At 39.3% G+C, this 14,859-nt stretch overlaps 1 protein-coding gene across 1 annotated transcript; it reads right to left on the bottom strand.

The window, feature by feature from the left end:
• Positions 1–5,847: 5,847 nt before the first annotated feature.
• LOC149388791 (jasmonate-induced oxygenase 2-like) lies at positions 5,848–14,487 on the bottom strand. Its single transcript, XM_089624194.1, has 3 exons — positions 13,872–14,487; positions 6,867–7,194; positions 5,848–6,316 (listed from the first exon to the last, which is right to left on the bottom strand). The coding sequence occupies exons 1-3, from the start codon at positions 14,318–14,320 to the stop codon at positions 6,044–6,046; spliced, it is 1,050 nt and encodes a 349-aa protein (XP_089480320.1). The 5' UTR covers positions 14,321–14,487; the 3' UTR covers positions 5,848–6,043.
• Positions 14,488–14,859: the final 372 nt, after the last annotated feature.

The raw sequence follows: 14,859 nt of genomic DNA, 5'->3' as shown, positions 1-14,859 counted from the left end.
TCAAGCTCAGTGGCATTGGTTGTGAATGATCAAATGAGAGCCAACAAGAAGGATCGTCCAGCTTGCACTCATTGCAAAATCATTGGTCACATGGTTGATAAGTGTTACAAACTTCATGACTTCTTTACCGGTTACAAGCCAAAGTCAAAGAACCAGGCTAATGTTGTAGAAAGCTCAATGGAAGGAAAGCAAGAATCAAGCATGACATCCACATCAAAATTGACGAATGATCAAATCCACCAAATCATCAACATGCTCTCTAACCAACTCACAACTTTATTAGCGCCTGAAGGTTAAAATGATATCAACATGACATCGTTCCATACAAGTTCTTGCTGTTATAATAACCGTTCAGGTTGTATCACCAATTCTAGTCATAATTGGTTTATTGACTCTAGTGCATCTAGACATATTTGTGCAAATAAGTCTCTTTTTTTACAGCTTGAAATCTTGATAAAATTCCACAGTGACATTGTCTAACCACATGGTGATACCTTTTCATTTTTATGGTGATATCACTTTTGTTTTTAAAAAGAATCTAGTCATTAACATAAGATTCTTTTGTCACTGTCTCATTCTCACATAGCAGTTTTGATACACATGATATCATGATCAATACCATGATCGACAAAGGTGAAAGACATGGAGGCCTATATGTGCTCAAGAATGTACCAAATTCTCACATCAACACTATCACTTAACAAATTTGGCACAACAGACTCGGACATCTCTCTTTTAAGAGATTATAGGTTGTGTTTGGGTATCCTCTTGAAAAGAGTTTTTTACTTTTCAAACTAAAAAAATTGAAAACATAAAGCCGAATACCTATTTGGTCAGGAATTTACGTTTGCTTTTTAAAAAAGTTTTGGAGTTGTTTTTTAACTCTCTTTTCTATTTCTCTCTCCCTCTTGCTCGACATTCTTCTTCCTCGGCATCTTTTTTTTTGAAACGGTAACTTCATTATATATATATGAATGGGCGAAAGTCACTTTACACAAAAGAAGGGACGTTTATAGCTAGCTCCACTTCATCTTCCTCAGCATCAACAAAAAAAAAAAAAACAAAGAACGGTCTCAAACAACCGTCCCAGCAGAGAGAGAGTAAGAGAGAGAGAGAGAGAGAGAGAGAGAGAGAGAGACGGCGGGAGTGAAGAGAAGGAAGCTCGTGGGTTTTCGGTAAGTCTCCGTCGTCTTTCCTTTTTTTTTCTCTTCTTCTTCGTCCGCCTATTTTCTTTTTCTTCATGGTCTCGGTCTGAGCTCGTATTTGGATTTGGTTTTCGTGAAGGGTTCTGGCCGTGGTTTTGAGGACAAGGGAAAGCTACTCCGAGTTTGAACAAGGTAAAGGACAACAAATCTCTCTCTTTTTGTTCAGCCCAAAAATTTAGGGTTCTCATTTGGGGCTTTTATTCTTGTTTGTGAATTCTCTGAATATCCATGGATTATGGATCGTTTGTGATTGAGTTTGGTTGAATTTGGGTGCTAGAATTGATTTCAAGGTCTTGCTCAATATTTGGTTTGATTTTGAGTTTCACAGCCATACAAAACTGACGTCGTTAGGTTTAGGTAGTCTGAGATTATTTTTTCTATCATTTTTCCTGCATAATAGACTTCATGAGGTTTCTAAAATGTATAAGAACGTGTAAATTGGGTTAGAATTGAGGGAGATATGAATTTTTGAAAATGGTAATTTAGAGCAGTGACATTCCAGAAATCCGAATTTGTGTATCAGTGGTACGGGGTGTTTTTGAGGTAGTAACTCTGATTCAAAATGAGTTTATAATATATCATTAGAAAGGCATGGGTGTTAGGTTTGTTCTGCAATTAGAATCGTTGCGTTTCAAGTTTTGTAGATGAAGTTACGCCACGTTCTTTGGGTAGTGCTCGGTTTGGGCTCGGCTTTGTTTCTTCATTGACACTCTTGTTTTTGTTATGTTATTCTTTTCGAGTTCTTCTTTCTTCCTAATCTGGTCCTTGATATTTATTACTTGTAAATCAGACTCTCAAAGTGTCAACCAGTCGGATTCTTTCCCCCCTTAGTTCAGCTATTAGTTTACACAACTTAATAACTCAAGGTTTCTTTCATTCTTGGTATTCTGAGCTTTGTCTTGTTGGTTTTTTAAAAAAAGGGCATTCCATGTTTCGCCAAAAAAGTATTCACCTTTTTATCTCTCATAACATTTAAGGGAAAATTGGAAGAATAAGAACATGGGATGTGTACTTTGTTGAGACTTGTGACACATTTTCTTCAATTAGCTTTTATTATCAATAGGAGATTAAAAAAAAATCTATGGAAACATTTTCAATACAATGTTAGTTTATTTTCTTAGTAGGTCTGTTTGGCCACAATTTTGAAGGGAAAATTGGGGGTTTTCAGTTGTGAAGATTGTAACTGATTTATTGGATTTGTTTACACTGAGATTGATTTGTTTACACTGCAAACCCGGACTTACTGAGATTGATTTGTTTACTGCTTGGCTTATTGCTTACTGAGATTGATTTGTCCATACTGATAGGTTCAATACTTGTTTTCTGTTTACACTGCACGGCATGTTCATTTGATTTGGTCAATACATGTTCATTTGTCAATACATGTTCATTTGTCAATACATGGTCAGTTTTTTGAAAAATGGATGACGGTGCTCATTGGCCGGAAAAGGCTTTGACTAAGTTCATTGACCTTTGTCACGAACAAGTCCAAGGCCGTATGGGACCAGCTCAATTTGACAAACGATCTTAGATGAAAATTACATAATTTAATAAAAATGTACGCAAACGAAGACCCTTTGTTTACAACATGGAATCAAGATGTTCCTCCGGAGGATATTGAAGGCGAAAGTTCTGAAGGAGTCTGAGGTCAAGGTGCGTCAGAAGTTGGTGGACCGTCGTACACAAGCGCAACTACACAAGCTCAACGTGCACATTCCGAGTTTAGAGATTTTATTGCTGAAGCTATGTGGAATAATTATGCTTGATTTCATATTTATGATGAAAAAAAAAATTTGTATTCAATCTAAACAACAATGTCATATTTATATTTTGTGTAGTTAAATTTATGTTTTAAAAAAAATTTGAGTTAAGAAATTGTTTCCATGTACCAAATAGTTTTCATTTTTTCAAAAACAAAAAATGAAAACTGTACCAAACAGTTTTTCCACTTTTTTCAATTTCTAAAAAAAAAATGAAAACTGTACCAAACAATTTTTTGAAAACAACTGCAAAATAATTTTTCAGTACAACTACAAAAATTTGAAAACAGAAAACAAAAAACAGTTTTAGTGAACTACCAAACACAACCATAATCTTTGAAAACTAAGTTGTCTTACGTGTTTTCTAATAAATATTATCCATACTACATTTTCCCCTTAGCTAAATAACTTAGATTACCTTTTATTTCACATAATCATATGTCATAAAAAATCTTTGATCTTTTGCACTGTGATGTTTGTGGTCCTTATGTTGTGACCTCACACACTGGTTATAGATTTTTTCAGACCCTTGTAGATGATTGTAGTAGGTTATGTTGGATCTATCTCATGAGAAATAAAATTGATGTTCACAAACTTATTCCTCAATTATGTGCTATGATATCTAATCAATTCTCTTCTTCCATAAAATAGTTTCGATAAGACAATACTAAGGAATGAGTCTTCTCTAATTTCTTTTATAAGCTAGGAATTTTGCATCAATTCTCTTGTGTAGAGACCCCTCAAAAAATTATGTTGTTTGGAGGAAACACTAGCACTTATTGAATGTGGCAAGAGAATTGTATTTTTAGTCATAGATTCCTATTGCATACTGGTCTGAGTGTGTGTTGACTGTAATGTATCTCATCAATCGAACACCGATCCTCTATTAGCTCACAAATGTCCCTTTGTCATAATGTTTCAAAAGGAGATTGATTACAACTTCACGAGAGTCTTTGGGTGCTTGGTCTTTGCATCAACTCTACAAGCTCATAGAATCGAGTTTCAACCACAAGCAAGGAAATATGTTTTCCTTGGGTATCCACCGGGTGTAAAGGGTTACAGATTGTTGGACTTACTCACTCAAGAAATTTTTATTTCAAGAGACGTAGTTTTCATAAACAAATCTTTCCTTTTCATAATATTAAAACCAAGTCAATGACTCTAGATCCCTTTCCTGACATTGTATTGCCTTTACCTAGTCTTGATATTGCATAACAAGTTACCGTTGATTTGATCATGTTCATGATGCACAACCAATTGTACCCAAATGTGTTGCTGATTCACCACAAACTAATGATCATGATCAACCTAGAATGGGCACTCAAGATTCTTCAATATCTGAGAACCAACATGACACCATTATACATGTCATAAGATCAGATAGATCTAGAATGCCACCAACAAAACTCAAAGACTATCATTGCAATATCATCAAAACAAAATCAGGTGTACACTTTCCTTTTCCATATCACATTTCTAAAGCGTGTTCTTATGAAACTTTATCTTGTAGTTTTCAAAATTTTATGTTATCTGTCTCATATCACTATGAGCCACAATACTATCATCAAGCTTGCAAATATCCAAATTGGAGGCAAGCTATGACAAATGAACCGAGTGCCATGGAAGATAACAACACATGGTCCACTGTCACTTTTCCACCAGACAATTATTAAGAGTATTAGTTGTAGATAGATCTACACCAATAAATTCTACTCAGACGGATCCCTAGCACGACGCAAAGCACGTTTGGTTGCAAAATGGTACAACCAAAGAGAAGGTGTTTATTTTATTGACAATTTGATGTACAAATATTGGAAGACTATGGTTTCTTATACTCAAAGCCAGTTTCAACTCCAATGAATCTGAGAGTTTCATTGAGCTTAGAGGATTGTGTTCGTCTCGTGGACATCACACATTACATGAATTTAAATGGCTGTTTATTATATTTAACCATTTCTCGTCAATATATTACATACTTTGTACATGCTCTGAGTCAAATCTTACAGACTCCTTGTGATGTACACTTACGGGCGGTGCATCACTTGCTACAGTACATCAAAGGTTCAATTGGACAAGGGCTATTCTTCTCAGCTTCTATATCCGCACAACTGAAGGGATTTTCTAACGCGGACTGGGAGACTTGTCCGAATACACGGCGATCGGTTTTGCATGTTCATCGGCGAGTCCTTGATAGCGTGGAAGTCAAAGAAGCAGAGTACAGTTTCCAGATCGCCTGCATGAGTTGAGTACGGAGCTTTGCCATCAGCAACAAGTGAATTTATTTTGTTGCAACAACTGTTACATGACTTTCAGGTTAAACAGACAAGTCCAACAATTTTGTTCTGTGACAATCAAGCGGGGGCTTACATTGCTTCCAATCCGGCATTCAATGAACGGACAAAACATATAGAGATTGATCTCTATTTTGTACGTGATCATGTGCATCGTGGAGATGTGAAGTTATTGCCGATTAAAACACAACACCAACTGGCTGATGCATTTACGAAGCCTTTTCCTGCTCTAGCATTACGATCAATAATGTCCAAGTTGTGTCTCAAGGATATTTTTCCTCCACCTTGGGGAAGAGTACTAGAATTGTAGGCTTTTATTTGTAATTAATCTGTTTGTCTAGATACTTAACTATACGTAATAGTCTCCATTTTAGGTGTTTTATTGGTTTTAGAGTCTTTTACTCTTTTATCCTCTCTTTAATGTTTTAAGTGAGCACATGATGGTCTTTTCTCGGCCATTAGTCTCGGTAGTTATTTTAGTTAAATACTGTACATTTCCCCAATTTTGAGTTAATGAAAGCATTTGTTCTTTTTCAAGAATACACCTTCAAATAAAGAGAATTGGACCATTGAGTAAATAGATATATATTTATACCAAAGCCAATACAATAACTTCTACCAAATTTCATACTAACCACACATGCATGTCTATGATATCAAGTTATGTTCAAGATGCGAACAGGTAACATGTAACACAGAAAAAAAAAATAACTTGCAACTTGCAAGCACTCATACTGACGCATACATAATCTGATTTTGATTTGACACACAAAGTTTGAAAATACTCTTATGGCATTTTGGTCTCGGACGCCCTGAAACGTTGAATCTGGATCCTTCCAACGTTAAGTTTCTTGAAATTACTGCCCCTTCGAGTAACGAAAAACCTGCCCCAATTATAAGGTAGATATTTGGGAGGATTCAAATCGTCGGCCAACTCCGGTAATGGCTCAATCATTGTGTCGGGCGAGGGCATGACGAAAAAAGGAATTGAGAATCTTTCTGTGTCCGACTTCACAACCACTCTGTGGTCCACACTCTCGTATATATCATTGCTCCAAACCTGATGAAGAGATTAGAGCGAATCGATCAGCACACGTAATTTATGTTATCCCAAAAAAGTAACTAATTTAATTTTGTAAGAAACATTATACATGTTAATTAACTGTCGAAACGGATTTAGAACACTTGAGGACCATTTTTCATACAAACTAATTTACCTTATATAAGACAAAATGTATATTTTTTTTAAAGGGAGTTTTTTTTTGTCATGTCTATTTGCTATAGTTTTGTGGGTATTGAAAATGGAAGGTATGTCACTTTGATAAAACTCATTTCAAATTTACTTCCGAATCAATGCCTTTTTTTTAGCTTTAATCGTATGCAAAAATGGGACACTAATAGAAAACATTAAAAAAAAAGGCATAAAAGTATACCATTACGAAAAGAGGAGCAATTAATTCCATTTTTTCTTCCCCCTTCTCTGTCAAGTGACTAAATGTAACGTTTTATTTTGTTGTCATAATGTATATATATATATATATATATATAGAGAGAGAGAGAGAGAGAGAGAGAGATAGAGAGAGAGTCTTGTTAGGGTTTCTTAATATTACTTGAAATACGTCACCGATGTTGACGATAAAAGCATCCGGGTTTGGTTTGACTGGGATCCACTCTCCATCGGTTTTGCGTTTGACTTCAAGGCCTCCGACGTGATCTTGAGCGAGCACAGTCAAAGCTCCAGAGTCTTTGTGAGGTCCAGCACCAAGAGCAAGGTCGGGAAATGGGCAGGGAGGGTAATGACTGAGCCTCACATAGCTGGTGTGCTCTCCGAAGAACCTATCGGACCTGTTTGATGGCAATCCTAAGCTTAGGCAAATGAGTTCCATCAACCTCTTGCTCAACTTTTGCACCTCATGTGCGTACTCTTTACATGCCTCTCTGCATATAATAATTATGAAAGAGAATAAATTTTAGGATCGATCTATGGGTGTAAGTAAACGTGTGCCCTTGGAGTTGCAATCCGATTTTATTTCTTCCAAATGCCTCATAATATTGTGGTCCGAACACTATCAGAATGTCGACTAAACCATAACGGAATACTTGTTCTGGTCAATTTAAGTCATGTTCATATATTTAAACAAATTAAAACCTAAAATACACTTTAAATCTGAAACATAAAAAAATAAAACAAATCCATGAAAATTATCGAAACCTTACTGCAATAGAATTTCAGTATGTTCAAGGACCGGAACATAATGGAATTCCGGTTATGTTCTATGCTAAAGGCCAGATTTAGATGGGTGGAAGGAGGTATTAATGGATGGATTAATTTCGAGGGAATAGAAATAAGAAGGCGTAAAGAGAGTTTATATTTAACTAGTTTGTAATTGATATGAAGAAAAACATGTATGGAATTTTATAGAACATTATAAATCACTTTATTAACTTTTTGTTTAAAGTAATATAAAGAACCAGAAGAATTTGTTACAACTAGTCATTTTTTAGTTTCTTTTAAAGTTTTAGATAAAGTTTCATTTTAGGGGTTTGGACACCATTAAGAATAAATAAGTGGTTGATTCCACATTACTACTTTTTTTCTTCAAATTAGACAGATTTAAAAGTATTTAATTACAAATATGTAACTAATAGTGACAAAATTGACACTATTAATTACTTATTTGTAACTAAACACTCTTAGATCTGTCTAATTTGAAAAAAGTAGTAAAGTAAGAATAATCAACTTATTTACTCCTATCTATGTATAATTCTATTCATTTTATTAAGAAAATAATCCACCAGACCCGTAATATATTAATTAACAAAAAAGTAAATTAAATTTACTATTTAATTAGTTAACTTATTGATGAATGTTATTTCCAAAACCAAGATAACTGCATTCAATGACATTAAGATTAGAGTCTTAGAACAATAGGTCATTCCTCCCCTCCGGGTATCATTGCCTTACCTTTTCTTACCTATTTCATTTCTTTCTTGATTTTAGAACTATATATCACGATATTCTAATTATGAAAATAAATTCTAAATAGTGGATTCCCCCAGTTTGTGTGAAGTTTGTATCGAAAAACGAAATAAAATACTGTGAATCTGGTGGATTACTTTTTTTTTATAAAATAATTATTTTTAAATGAGTGTGGACTGTGGACTATTGAGTTAATGATCTAAGAGAAATTGCTTAATTTGCCACAAATTTTATAACATTTTCCTACTTTCCACCAAAATGTTAATTTTTCCCAAAATGCCACCATCTATGTCAACAATGTTGACATCTATATTTGTCTTTCACTATAAGATGTCAACATTGTTGACATAAATGTGACATTTTAGGAAAAATTAGCGTTTTGGTGGAAAATGGGAAAATATTATGAAATTGGTAACAAATTAGGCAATTTCTCATGATCTAATTACCCCTATAAAGAATTTAAAAAATCATTATAATATATTTGTAATTTTTCAACCAATTTTTGTTTCCACCATTCATAGAAAAAAGAATAGGTGATAGAGTACACGACACCAGTACTGATCCAACTAGCAGTGACAGCGTGGCAGTGGCTGGTTGAGCACGCGCTGGATTGGCACGTGGTCAGTTGGTTAGGATTGGTTATTAGGCAGTTAGGCCAAGGCCAAGATTGTAACTTATATACTGTATAGACCAATTGTAAAGCATTCATTCATTCAATACAAATCAATAGCAGAGAAGGTTTTCTCTCTAGCTACACTTTGCCAAACACTATCCAGTTTTCATCTTGGTATCAGAGCGCTCTCCAATGGCGGACGAAGGTTCTCATTCGACGTCATCACAGCTCAATAGCAACAATCTGAGACCTATGGTGGCCTCTCAGTTTGCAGCTACGCTCAATTCCGCTATCTCTATCAAGCTAGACAGAACCAACTACTCGATGTGGAGATCTCAAGTGTGGCCAGCGATTGTAGGTCACAATCTTCAAGGATTTGTCGTCGGAACTCGCAAATGTCCACCAGAGTTCATAGAATCTCAGAATCCTGATGGAACGATTCTCAAGACTCCGAATCCAGAATTTGAGATCTGGATCAGAGAAGATCATCTCATCCTCAGCTGGTTACTGTCTTCCCTATCAACAACGATCTTGCGTTCTCTCACTCGTGTCCGTTCTTCGTTCGGAGTTTGGACGGCACTGGAGAAGATGTTCGCAATTCGATCGCGCGCCAGAGTCATGCCATTGAAGCTTCAACTTCAAACAATGAAGAAAGGTAATCTTTCCATCTCCGACTTCATTGCCAAGATGGAATCGATTGCGGACGATCTCTATCTCGCCGGATGTCAGATTTCTGAGGAAGACCTAATTGTGGCTATTCTGATGGGCTTACCATCGGAGTATGAAACACTTGTGGCGATTGTCAACAACAAACTTCAAGAAAGTGAAGCAGAGGATCGAGAATCGTCATTCTCGGTTCAAGAACTCCTGGCAATGGCGCTGACTCAAGAAACTCGCATAGAGCACATGAACGAAGCTCTCAACTTGACTGTCACACACAGTGCGATGGTCAACTACACCGACACTCGAGGAAGAGGACGATCTCGTGGACGCGGTGGTGGAAGAGGAAATCGTGGCGGTCGAAGCAACAACAACTCTCGTCCTACGTGCCAGATCTGCAACAAACAGGGACACACAGCTATGGCGTGTTGGCATCGACTTGACGAGACATTTCAACCATCTCCTCCGGCTATCAACAATGGAGGAACTGCTGCTCAAAGCCCAGCCACTCCAGTGAACTCAACAGCCCCACCGAAAGCCTTCTTCGCAGGTCCAGAGACGGTGTTTGATCCGGCGTGGTATGCGGACTCAGGAGCCACGAACCATGTCACTGCGGATCTGTCAAACCTTCAACTCAACACTGAGTACAAAGGCAAGGAAAAATTGATGGTTGGGAACGGTAAATGCATAACTATAACTCATATAGGTGATGCATATCTGAAATCAGGAAAAAATGATTCCAACAAAAACAATGTCAAACTAAAGAATGTGCTGAGAGTACCTGAGATAAAGAAAAGTCTTGTCAGTATCTCAAAGCTTACCTCTGACAATGATGTGTATGTTGAATTTCATTCGGATCATTGTGCTGTTAAGGATACGAGTACGGGGAAAGTTCTACTCCAAGGCAAACTTGAAGGTGGACTCTATCAAATAGCAGGTCAGAGTGAAGATGGTCAAGGCAAGGAAATGAAGGCGTGTATTGCTGAGAGGAACAATAATGGCAAGTTAAACCCCTGTCACACAAATAAGTCTGTGTTGTTGTCTAGTTTTAAACCTGTGTCTTTTCCTGTTGCTTTTTTGAATTCAGTATCTGATCAATGGTCTTTGTGGCATAGACGTTTATGTCATGCCTCATCCAAAGTTGTACATGATGTGTTAAAACTTTGTAATGTCCATTGTAAAATGAACTCAGATACGGATTTTTGCAGTTCATGTCAATATGGCAAGTCTCATTCCTTACCTTTCTCTTTGTCTCAAACCAAAAGTACACATGTCTTACAACTTTTACACACAGATTTATGGGGTCCAACACCTATTCCCTCACCTGAAGGCTACAAATACTACATTCATTTTATTGATGATTTTACACGTTTCACATGGATTTATCCCCTCAAAACCAAGTCTGAAGCCTTAAATGTGTTCAAAACCTTTAAGAAATTTGTTGAAAAATCTTTAAAAACTTCCATATGTGCCTTACAGTCAGATTGGGGTGGTGAGTTCAGGTCTTTTGTCCCTTTTTTATCTGAACATGGTATAGGTTTTCGACACCCTTGTCCTCACGTCCATGCTCAAAATGGCAAAGCTGAGCGAAAGCATAGACATGTGGTCGAATTAGGCCTATCTATGCTAGCTCAAGCTGAGTTACCACTATCTTTTTGGTGGGACTCTTTTGCCTCTGCAGTCTTTGTCATCAACACTCTTCCAACCCCTGTTTTACAAAACCAAAGTCCTTTTCAAAAATTGTTCCACAAAATACCTGACTACACTTTTCTCCGAGTTTTTGGCTGTGCCGTTTACCCTCATCTCAGGCCCTATAACCAAAATAAACTTCAATTTCGATCTTCCAAATGCATATTTCTTGGCTACAGCCCTCTCCACAAAGGCTACAAATGCCTTCACTCTTCAGGTCGTGTCTACATCACCAGAAATGCAATATTCCATGAGTCTGACTTTCCTTATAAAGCCATGTTTTCTGATCAAGAAACCTCGTTTGTGTCTACTGAGCCCATTATTTTGCCCACTGCCACCTTTGTTCCCTCGGCTCCACTACAGCAAGTCACGCCTGATCCCACAGCTGCCACGAGTCAGAGCTCTGCCTCAGCAGATCCTCAGCAGTGTTCAGGTCCTGTCCCAGCAGCTTCTCAGGAATGTCCAGCTCCATTACCAGTGGTCCCTCATCAGAGTACAAGCTTGGTACCGGTCCATGAGAGGTTTTTGTCGGTACAAGCCACAACTCATGAACCAGTGGTCCAAAGCTCGTCAACAACGCAGCTGGCTCTGGACGTGGTCCCCACCTCTACATCGGCTCACTGCAATCACGATGACACGCCTGACCAAGCTATGTCTCTGCACCCGATGCAAACCCGGTCAAAGTCAGGGATTCACAAGCCGAAGGTGTTCAACGCTGCTACACGCTATCCTATGACTGTCTCCGCTGGGCCCACTGAGCCCTCAACAGTCAAACAGGCCATAGCTGACTCGAATTGGCGTGCTGCTATGCAGACTGAGCTCAATGCTCTAGCAGCGAATGATACATGGGACTTAGTGCCTCCACCGAAGTCTCAAAATATTGTTGGAAATAAATGGGTCTTCAAGTTAAAGTTCAAACCTGATGGCACTTTGGGCAGGTACAAAGCGCGTTTAGTGGCAAAAGGCTTCTCTCAAACACCAGGTGTGGATTTCTTTGAGACGTATAGCCCAGTGGTCAAGCCCTGCACTGTTCGGGTTGTGCTCACTCTTGCTGTATTCAAAGGCTGGGATATCAAACAACTGGATGTTGATAATGCTTTTCTGAACGGGGTTCTCACTGAAGATGTTTATATGTGTCAACCAGAGGGTTTTGAGAGTCCCACATCACCACATGCAGTCTGCAAGCTCAAGAAAGCATTATATGGCCTCAAACAGGCACCGCGAGCCTGGTTTGAAAGACTCAGCTCGGCACTCTTAGCCTGGGGCTTCTTGAACTCCAAGTCAGATGTGTCTCTTTTCATCTACAACACCAACGGCATCTACATCCTATTTCTGGTCTATGTTGACGATATTCTGGTTACCGGAAATGATCCCACTGCCATCTCCAAATTAATCACTCATCTCAACAGTTGCTTCTCGCTCAAGCAACTTGGCTCGCTGCACTATTTTTTGGGTATTGAGGCGTTTCGAGATTCGTCTGGGCTGTACCTGTCACAATCAAAGTACATTGCTGACCTCCTAACTCGTCTCAATATGTCTGGAGTCAAGCCATGCTCTTCCCCAGCTGCTTCAAGTCAGTCCCTTTCAAAAGACGTCGGAGATCCTATGGAAAATCCTTTCCTGTACAGAAGCGCTATCGGTGCCCTGCAATATCTCACCATTACTCGCCCTGAGATTGCGTTCATCGTGAATAACTTGAGTCAGTTTATGCAAGCTCCCACTGAAACGCATTGGCTAGCCTGCAAACGTGTTCTCCGGTACCTGAAAGGCTCAATAACTCATGGTCTTGTCTTCAAACCAGGGACAAGACTAAACTTGATGAGCTTCTCCGATGCTGATTGGGGCAGCAACTTGGATGATCGTCGGTCCACAAGCGCCTACTGTGTTTTCTTCGCCGGTTGCCTGGTCTCTTGGAGCTCACGGAAGCAGCAAGTCGTGTCACGATCGAGTGCCGAAGCAGAGTACAGGGCTCTTGCTCACGTTGCTGCTGAGATAATCTGGGTCCGCTCTCTACTCTCAGAACTCCATGTGCCTTTGCCTGCAATTCCGGTTATTTGGTGTGACAATCTTGGTGCTGCTGCCATGGCCGCCAACCCTGTCCATCATGCTCGCACAAAACACATCGAGATTGACATTCATTTTGTACGCGATATGGTACTCCGCCGAGAGATTGAGATCCGCTACGTCCCAACGGCTGACCAAACTGCTGATGCCCTCACCAAAAACCTATCTGTCCAGCGTTTTCTAAAGCTTCGATCCAAGCTTCATGTGGACTTCTCCCCATTTCGCTTGAGGGGGGATGATAGAGTACACGACACCAGTACTGATCCAACTAGCAGTGACAGCGTGGCAGTGGCTGGTTGAGCACGCGCTGGATTGGCACGTGGTCAGTTGGTTAGGATTGGTTATTAGGCAGTTAGGCCAAGGCCAAGATTGTAACTTATATACTGTATAGACCAATTGTAAAGCATTCATTCATTCAATACAAATCAATAGCAGAGAAGGTTTTCTCTCTAGCTACACTTTGCCAAACACTATCCAGTTTTCATCTATAGGTGAATAGAAAAAGGTGAGACTCAATTAATTTTTAATACAATGATGGATGTATTGCTCGTTTACCCACATAGAAAACTATCTTAAAAAAAAAAGGTTATATATATTAACGTGGAGTACCTAAGCCGGGGGTGGGTCTGTGGCCACTGGCTCCGCCAATCGACGAGCCCATCCTGACCGTAATCGAGGACGAGGGCCTGATCTTGGACGGCAAAGTCAAAGACCTCTTTCCAGTCTCTGATGTTTTTGGTGTGCTCGCCGTCGTGGTACCCCAAAACCCGGGTGCCATCCCTCCTCACCGCCCCCTTCTCCTCCACCGCCGCCGTGAAGAACTCCCTCATGGCCTCCTCCATCCTCCGCCGCACTCCGGCCGCCACGCCGTGGCCGGTCACCTGAAAGAAACCCCAGTCCCTGCACGCCTCGCCCACCTTCCTCACCACCTCGTCCTCATCGTCTCCCGACAAGTCCACCCACGGAATGGCTCCATCCTCCGCCGCCGCCTTTGGCATGTGCTCCGCGGGTTGGATGAACCCTTCGTCGGCGCTGAGCTCCAAAAACTTACTTCCCATGGCTTGTGTATGTATATTATAGCTATGTGCTGTTTTACTTTTTAAGCACTAGCTCTGAGAGAAAAAGGAGAGGTAGGAATTTGCTGCCTCATTATTAGATATCCTTTCCACTGTTTACTGAGACACAAAAATCAACAATACGGCTATATTACATGAATGCCATTGATGATCGAAACCCTTTAAACTGTCAATGCCACTTAAATTATACAGATAAGAAAGTTCTGGATTTTTACAGTACTTTGTAGATAAGTGACTCTTGGATTGGCAGATGAGAAAATTCTAGATTTTCACATAACTTTGTAGATCAGTGACTCTTGGGTCGGCTGTCTCACTGCATTACATATGGGCTTTTTGAGTATGTGTATACGTAGTACGTACAACACCCCACATAATATGTCTGTCACCCATGTAAAAAATATCGTCTACACATGCACACACAACACACATCCTCTCTCTCTCTCTCTCTCTCTCTCTCGCGCGCGCGCGCTCATACACGAATACATACATACAAATACATATGAGAGATCATCTTTCACTGA

This window comes from Urtica dioica, chromosome 8 (genome assembly GCF_054948205.1).
Source record: "Urtica dioica subsp. dioica isolate 48M chromosome 8, U.dioica_male_clone48M_v1_H2, whole genome shotgun sequence".
Taxonomy (NCBI): Eukaryota; Viridiplantae; Streptophyta; class Magnoliopsida; order Rosales; family Urticaceae; genus Urtica; species Urtica dioica.
This window is presented reverse-complemented; position numbering and strand designations above follow the sequence as displayed.